Source organism: Pteropus vampyrus, unplaced genomic scaffold (genome assembly GCF_000151845.1).
Source record: "Pteropus vampyrus isolate Shadow unplaced genomic scaffold, Pvam_2.0 Scaffold36, whole genome shotgun sequence".
NCBI lineage: Eukaryota > Metazoa > Chordata > Mammalia > Chiroptera > Pteropodidae > Pteropus > Pteropus vampyrus.
The window spans coordinates 3,477,815-3,485,534 of NW_011888817.1; the positions used below are offsets into that span (position 1 = coordinate 3,477,815).

General features: G+C 49.6%; 1 protein-coding gene across 1 annotated transcript in view; it reads right to left on the reverse strand.

The window, feature by feature from the left end:
• Nucleotides 1-7,720, reverse strand: part of MYOM3 (myomesin 3) — a 48,781-nt gene that overhangs the window by 17,138 nt on the left and 23,923 nt on the right. Inside the window, 5 exon segments of the mRNA XM_023529167.1 lie at nucleotides 739-853; nucleotides 3,529-3,707; nucleotides 4,779-4,905; nucleotides 5,156-5,343; nucleotides 5,728-5,849. Of these exon segments, the coding sequence (XP_023384935.1) occupies nucleotides 739-853; nucleotides 3,529-3,707; nucleotides 4,779-4,905; nucleotides 5,156-5,343; nucleotides 5,728-5,849 (731 nt within the window).

Below are 7,720 nucleotides of genomic sequence, written 5' to 3' on the forward strand. Positions count from 1 at the left end.
AGCACTTATCACTGTCTTCTTCAGGTAATTGTTGACTTGTTTACTGTCCATCTGTCCTGCCCTCCCCCACCCTAGAGCAGGGACCTTGCTTTGTCATCGCTGTTGCATCCCCAGTGCAATGTGGGTGTCGCCAAATATTTGTTGGATGAATGAATAATTATAAGAATGAAAAGCGATATGCTTTATAGCTAGGGGAACTGAGTGATTCCATCAAGTACCAGGTGTGTGTCCTATAACCTCTCCAAGCTACAATAAGATCAATTCTAAAGTGGGGACAAAATAACGGCACCCTCAGGGGCTTGTTGGGAGGGCTAGGGCAGTGTAAGGACCTAGCACGGCATCTGGCGTGTGTGGTAGGAGGGGAACTCAGGAGTTGTGAGTGCAGGACAGGAAAAGTCTTCTGTGGTGTCGTCTTCAATGGAGTTGGGTATGATTTAAATATCCACGAAGAGTTGTATGAGTTTACGAATGTGGCATGTGAAAGAATGGAAGACCCCGTTGAAGAGAAGGAAAAGATTTGCTCATATCGTGGGACCCCCCCCCACACACATAGGAGTGGGGAATGGGGAGAGAAACAGGCAGAAAGGAAAGAAATGCTGGAAGAGTGTGGAGGGGTGGTGGGGGGTGGGCCCAGCAGGTCCTGTCCTGCAGATCCACATGCTCCTCCCAACCCTTCTCTGAGACCCTCCTGGATGGCACAGCCCAGCAGAGATGCTGGCACCCTCCACCTGCCCCTACCTGGCTTGTCCTCCAGGAGTATGGGGTCAGTGGGCATGGATGGTTGCCCTGGACCAGCTGAATTCAGGGCCTGCACCCGGAACACATAGCTCTTCCCCGGCTGCAGGTCAGAAATCTGGGGATGGGGATCGGGGAAGAGGAGGGAGGCAAGAGTGAGCATCGAGGACAAAACACTCACTCTTCCCCAAACCCTGCCCGTAGTGTTTGTGGAACCCTGGGAGGGCCCAGGCTGCCCTGGGGCCAGGAGCACGTTGCTCTCCTGAGTCCCACTTTTTAGTGGGTCTCCATTGGGATGATCTCCATGCCTGTGGCACCTGGAACTCCACCTGCTCAGAGCTCAACTCATCATCCACCTGCCAACAAGAAAACCCTCTCCTTTCCTGCACCCCCATCTCTCCTCCGTTCATTACCTCAGAAGAGAAGCCTGAGGATCATCTTGGGCACCTTTTTCGTGAGCTTTACACATCCAATCACCGAGTTCTCATTTTATTTCCCTAACTTCCCAGCCACGGCCTCCACTGAGGCTTTATTTCTTCTCACCTGGATTAGTCCAACAGTTTCCTAAATGGCATCTCTGCCTCTAGGCCCTTCTTCCTGGTCTATCTTCCCCTCTGGTCTATCTTTCCAAGATGTCAGTGTGATTATGCTTAAATCTTTCAGTGGCCTTCAGGGTAAAGTTCAGATTTCAAGGTTTAGCATCTAAACTCCTAATTTAGCCTTCTGTCCTCATTCTCCTCTCGCTGCTCCCTCCACTCCATGACTTCCTCGGCGTCCCCACATTCGTCACATTATTTCACACCTGCCTGCCTTTGGCCCTGCTGTGAGCTCTCTGCCTGGAAATCCCTCCCCTCCTTCTTGGTCTCGCTAACTCCAACTCCTCCTTGACCCATCAGCACGGGTGGAGGCGAGGATTCCAGGAAGGTCTCCGACCTTCCTCTTTGGAGCTCCCAGAATCCCTCAGATCCTCGTCCACTGTATAATACACAGTATCGTAATTGCCTGTCACGCAACAGTGGTTATGCCTAGAGACCTGGCACTTAGTAGGTGTCAAGAAGTGTTTAGTGAATGACTGAGTGAGTGAATGCCAGCCAACCATCTATACTCAGAAATGGTGCCGAGTCACTGAGGCCTGCCCCACCCTGGTCTGGGCCAACCTATGTGGGGAGGCGGAGGCCACTCATCGCGAGTGGCTCTTTCTGGCCGGCTGTACAGTACTGGCCAACTCTATTGCAGGAAGCCTGGCCTCGTACAGGTGGACACTGCACCATCTCAGAGCATTCCACTGGCCGAGGCTTGCCCTCCCTGATTCTCTCTTAGGTGGCCTTGATGTTATTTTTTCAAGTAAAATAATTTTTATTTTCTCTGAATATAAAAAAAAATACATGCTTGTTGGGAAAAAATATTAAAGCAATAGAGAAAAATATCAAATGAAGGATTAAAGCTCCCCTGGCAGTCCCACTCCCAGATGTGACCAGAATTAACAATTTTGTAAGCATCTATTTAATTTCTTTTTCTTTCTTTTTTTTTTAAACACCTACAGCTCCTGGTATTCCTTAGTGGTCTCCCATCCAAGTACTAACCAGGCCTGACTCTGCTTAGCTTCTGAGAGCATCCATTTACTTTTAAATGCACATAATCCATGTAGACACATGACATGAGCAGCAGTCTGTTGGTTAGTTTCTTACTCTTTCCACATTGCTTGGGGCTTCTTCAGCAGGCCTTCTTTGCTCTTGGTGCTAACTAACAGAATGCTAACGTGTGGTCTTGAAAACCGCACGCCCTCCTGCCTGCTGGTGAAAGACACCTCAGGAAAACGAGTTGGAGAAAGTATTCCCTTTTTCCCTGGACTGCAAAAAATGAAATCTAATCCACATCACAGAACTGTCCTGACAAATGTTCCTTAGACAAAGGAGAAGTGTGAGACACGCTGGCTTCAGAAATGGTTGCCACGGCCTGTGGAAGTAAGTGGCCTGGTGACCTGGAAGTCCGTGATGCTCATGGATTGTCCAAGGGAGTCATTGATGTCTGCTAAGGATGCTTCTTCAGTCGACACTTTTGTTTTCTGGCCTGTGAAATATTTGTGAGTCGTCTTTGTTGTGCCAGTGGAAGACTGTGCTTTCTTTTCCCCTACAGGTGGAAAAAATCAGCGATTCTGCCAGATTTCTCATATATCCAAAGAGCTTAGAGTTTGTTTCTCATTTAAATTAAGAAACATACATATGATGGATATACTGTCACGTCGATACGATCACGTAGGTCTACCTCATCTATTACCTATCGTCACTCCTCATGCCCCCATAGTCTTTATCCTACCTGGCACAGGGCTCCACTTTAAAGATACGTTATGGTTTATTTAGGCAAACTCCTTACTAAAGGACGTTTAAGTTGTTTCCAAAATTTGCCCTTACAAACAACGCGGGAATGAGCATTGGGGTCCTTAGATCTTTGCACACTTGCTTAATTATTTTTCTACAATTCAATTCTTGAAGCAGAATTCTTGGCTCAAGGGATGAACATATCCAAACACTGATACACCTCGCTGATTACAAGTGCATTTTCAGTGAGGAGTCTGTCCAGAGTGGAACAGGTCGTCTACCAGCCAGCCAGATCTAGCACCAACTCACTGTGTCCCCCTGGGTGAGCCACTCCCCGTTTCTAGTCCTCTGCTGCCATTAAGTGAGGGCAGTCATCCCTGAGGGTTATTTCAGCTCTGATGTTCTGTAGTCCTGCCACGTCCAGGGGCAGGGAAGGCTCAGAGTGAGTCAGAGGATGAAGGGGGCAGGGACTCACCCTCAGGTGGGTGCCAGGGATGGGATCTGGGGTCACTGGCTTCCACTGCTCGGAGCCTTCTTCCTGGAAACTGATGCGGTAGCCCGTGACCGGCCCGGCCCCTGTGTACAGCGGGGGCTCCCACTTCAGCATCAGGGAGGTGGCTCGCACTTCGAATGCTCGTACATCGTACGGGGGACCTGTGGGAGATGGAGTGGAGAAGGGGCTGGGCGGCTAGGCAACCAGCTAGACAGCCAGATGGCCAGCCAGCCAGGTATTGAGCAAGCTTGTCAATCTGTCAGTCACAACCAGGTCTGCAAGCACCTGCTCCAGATATAGTGGGGACCTGGCCATCCTTGGCATCATAACAAAGCTTGACCTGGGCCCAAAATAGGGTTATCTCAGCATCATTTCCTTCTGAAGTATCCCTGAACCTCCCACCCCCATTCCATTGAGCATTAATCCTTCCAATGTCTGCTGTTTCAGTGTTTGGTGTAGGGGTTACGGCTGTGACCTTCAGAGTCAGATCATCAGGACTCATGTCCCAGCTCCCCCCTTTCAGGCTGTGGGGACTCTGAGCAAGTTACTTAGCCTCTATGTTCCTGTCTCATCATTTGTAAAATGAGGATAATAATGGTTCCTATAATATAGTGCTGTTGTGAGCATTAATGACATAATTCGTGGAAATTGTCAGCACGTAGTAAGTACCCAGTAAATATAATTATTGTCTAACACATCACACATACTTATTATCTGCCATTCAAGTAAAGGTTTTGTGTAGAAAATGGAACCGAGCTGAACAGGATGATAGAAGGTTGTGATCCTCCCTTCCTGTGGGGAGGTGAGGAACTCATTTTTGAGAAAGCTAATGGGGCTGTTTGTCCAGGAACTGGGGTGTGGAACTTTCAGTGGTAAAATCAGGAAAGTCCTGGGCAAACTGAGATGAGTTGGTCACCCTAGCAGTGTGTCTTTGGGATTTGAGATTGGTCTGTGGCCAGAAGCAGAGCTCAGATGATGTGTCGAGCTAGAGGATAGTTTGTGCTGGGGGAACTGGGTCAGCTGGTGGCCAAGGTTAGGGATCCTCTAAGGCAGGATTAAGATGGTCTGTGTCAGAGTTTACAAGGTCACTTGGTGGAGGGGCCAGGGGTCTGGCTGGTGTCTGGGACCAACAGATCAAGCGTGAATGCACAGAGAGCTCGGTGCTGTTCGTCTCATTAGTTAGATTTGGGGAGAGAGAGGGTGCTGAGGCCTAGCACCTCCCGGCCTCTCACCTGGTTGGGGCATTGTCCACTCTTTGCACTCAAACAGGCTGCTGGGCGCCGACAGCTCGCCAACACCTGCCCAGTTTGCCGCCCGGGCACGGAACTCATAGAAGTGGCCTTCACGAAGGTTACTGACCTTGAAGAGCAGAAACAGACTGAAAGTCAAGGCTAGGGATGAAGGGGAAGAGGTACGTACAGCAGCAAGGGGAGAGGTTTAGAATAGGAGGTCCGTGGGGCCTTTAAACGAGATTGGTCAAGCGGATCTGCACTAGGAAATAAGCTGGATTACCGAGGCCAGAACTCTGAGAGCCTCATTCCAAAAGTGACCTTCCGTCTCCATCCGCACAGGTCAGGACACCTGGCTGGTGGCCACATTCCAGCCTTACCTTGCAGACTTGGGTGGGAACGGGCTGCTGGTTGACCGGATGCCAGTCCAGCTCCTCCGAGTCGTGCTGGTCTAGGAAGTAGCCCAGGATCTTGCCACCTCCACGGCGCTTGGGAGGTTTCCATCCAATGACCATATCATTTTTCCCACAGTTTAGGAGGATGAAGTCATATGGAGCAGATGGTGTAGCTATGGGGAGGCAAGGAGGTGAGGCCAGGGGCAGTGGGGGCCAAGGAAGCCAGCAAGCCTTCCCCGGTGGGCACCCACCCAGCTCCGGGGATACTAACAGCCAGCAGTGCCTGCCAGGAACCCTGTCTCTGCCCCCTGGAGGGCACCTGGGCCTCAGAGCTGGTCAGGCTTCACTGCACAGCCCCAGACCATTGTTACTTCCTTCCCAAAGGACAGGGTGGTCAGAGTCAGTGCCAGCTTTTTTTGGGGGACTTTTTCCCATCAGCCTCTGGGATGAGACCCTCCAATTCGTGATGTATCAGCCCCCACTCCCTACCCAGTGCAGGGCTGCGTCCCAGGCTCGCGTCCCAGGCTCGCAGGCCGCGCCTGCCCCTTCGGACTTACCCAGGGCCTGCTTGACCCTGATGGGTTCGGTGGCGGCTGAGCTCTCACCGACCCCGGCCTCGCTGACCGACCTGACACAAAACTCATACTCCTTGCCCGTCCTCAGCCCGGGAACCGTAAACCTGGGAGAGAATTATGCAACCTTCAGGGATGGCCGAACAGCTCGCAGACATTTCTGAACTTTCTAGAAACTTGTGGGATAAGTGGTATCCAGCATGATAGGATTTGAGGGTTGTGGGCCAGTTCTTAACTAGAGACATTGCCCCTGACCCCAAAGTGATGGGGGATAAAGTTCTTAAGGTTTGAAAAGTTGGAGGAAGGTGGTCAAAAGGTACAAACTCCCAGTTATAAGATAAATAAGTCCCTGGATGTGACATAAAGCATGGTGACTAGAGATAGCTCTGCTGCATGATATATGGGAAAGTTGTTAAGGAGTAGATCCTAGGGGTTCTCATCACAAGGAGAAAAATTTTTTCTTTTCTTATTATTGTATCTATATGAGATAATGGATGTTAACTAAATCTACTGTGGTAATCGTTTCACAATATATATAAATCAAACTATCAGGCTGCACACCTTAAACTTATACAGTGACGTATGCTAATTATTTCTCAATAAAACTAGGAAAAAAAAGATTTTAAAGGCTGTAGCTCTTCTAGAGGCCATAATTAAAATCGAATATGCCAGAGGCCCAGGTAGCCAACCTGTGAACTATACTTCCTGGAATATCTCCAAGACGTTCGGCCTTGTCCTTGAAACACAACAAGTGGGTCTTATTATCTGCACAAATGCTGTGATTCTAAAACAGAGTCCTTTTAAAGACCCCCAAAGAGAATTGTTATCCAGAGACACACAAGGAAACTCTGGTTTGGAGAAAAGTATCCTTCTCATCCTGTCCCTTCTTGATAAAACCTAAATCGTGAAGCTCTTTCTCCGTTTTCACTTATCAACATTTTCCTGTAGCAAATCTTGTTGTTCTAAAGGGAGCGTCTCTCAGCTAGTTGACCTTGAAGAGCCCTGAGGACTTAAATCAAGTGTCGATGGCTGACACAGCATCGAGCTCCCTGCTCAGGGACACGCACATCGAATGGGCAATCTGACTTTATGAGAGGGGTGAAGCATGGAGGGGCTGATGCTCAGGCAGCACCTGAACAGGTGAGGCTGGGGCTAACTCTCTGGACCAGCCCTGGCTGATGATGGGTGACAGTAATGACCATAGCACATGCTTGTCTAGCACTCGTTTTCCACAGAACCTGTGTAGGCTCAGGCACCTGTCACAACACCCTCTGAGGAAGGTACTGTTACTTATTCCTGTTTTGGAGATGAGGATGAAATTGAATGTTGGAGGGGCCCTTAGGGATCAAACTGTCCAGTTTCTTCATTTTACAGGTAGGACAAGTTTCCCCAGAAGGAAAGGGGCATGCTAAGAGCACACAGCCAATTGGGAAAACAGCTGGACTGGAGCCCAGGTCTCCCGAGTCCCAGCACAATGCCTGCCCGTTCGTTATTTATTGATCCATCCGTTCATTCATTCATTCAGATATTTTTTGAGCATCTCTTATGAGCTAGGTTCTTTGGTGCCTAGCGATTCAGTGCTGAACTGACCTGACCACCACAGTCCAACGAAGCTGCCTTTATGCCATCACCCTGGACGGCACTCCTGGGTAGCAGTGTTTAGCCCCTTTCCAACCATGACACATGTAACTGACAACATGCACATGTGTGATGAGTTCTCTGGACATGACCGAGGAGTGTGCCACCCACTCCTCACGTGTGACATGTTCCCTGGGCATGCCATACCTTTCAGGTGATTCTCCCTCAACCCCTGTCCCCTCCCTTAGGGAAGTACACCGAATGCAAGTGGGGGGGGGGCTCTGAGCGAATTTGTCAAAAACTTAATTTCTCTCCAACTTGGAAACTTTAGCAGTAAGAAATTATGAGTGACCCCTTACATGTGACTGTGAGGAGCCAAAGACCAGAGGGACACCAGTTC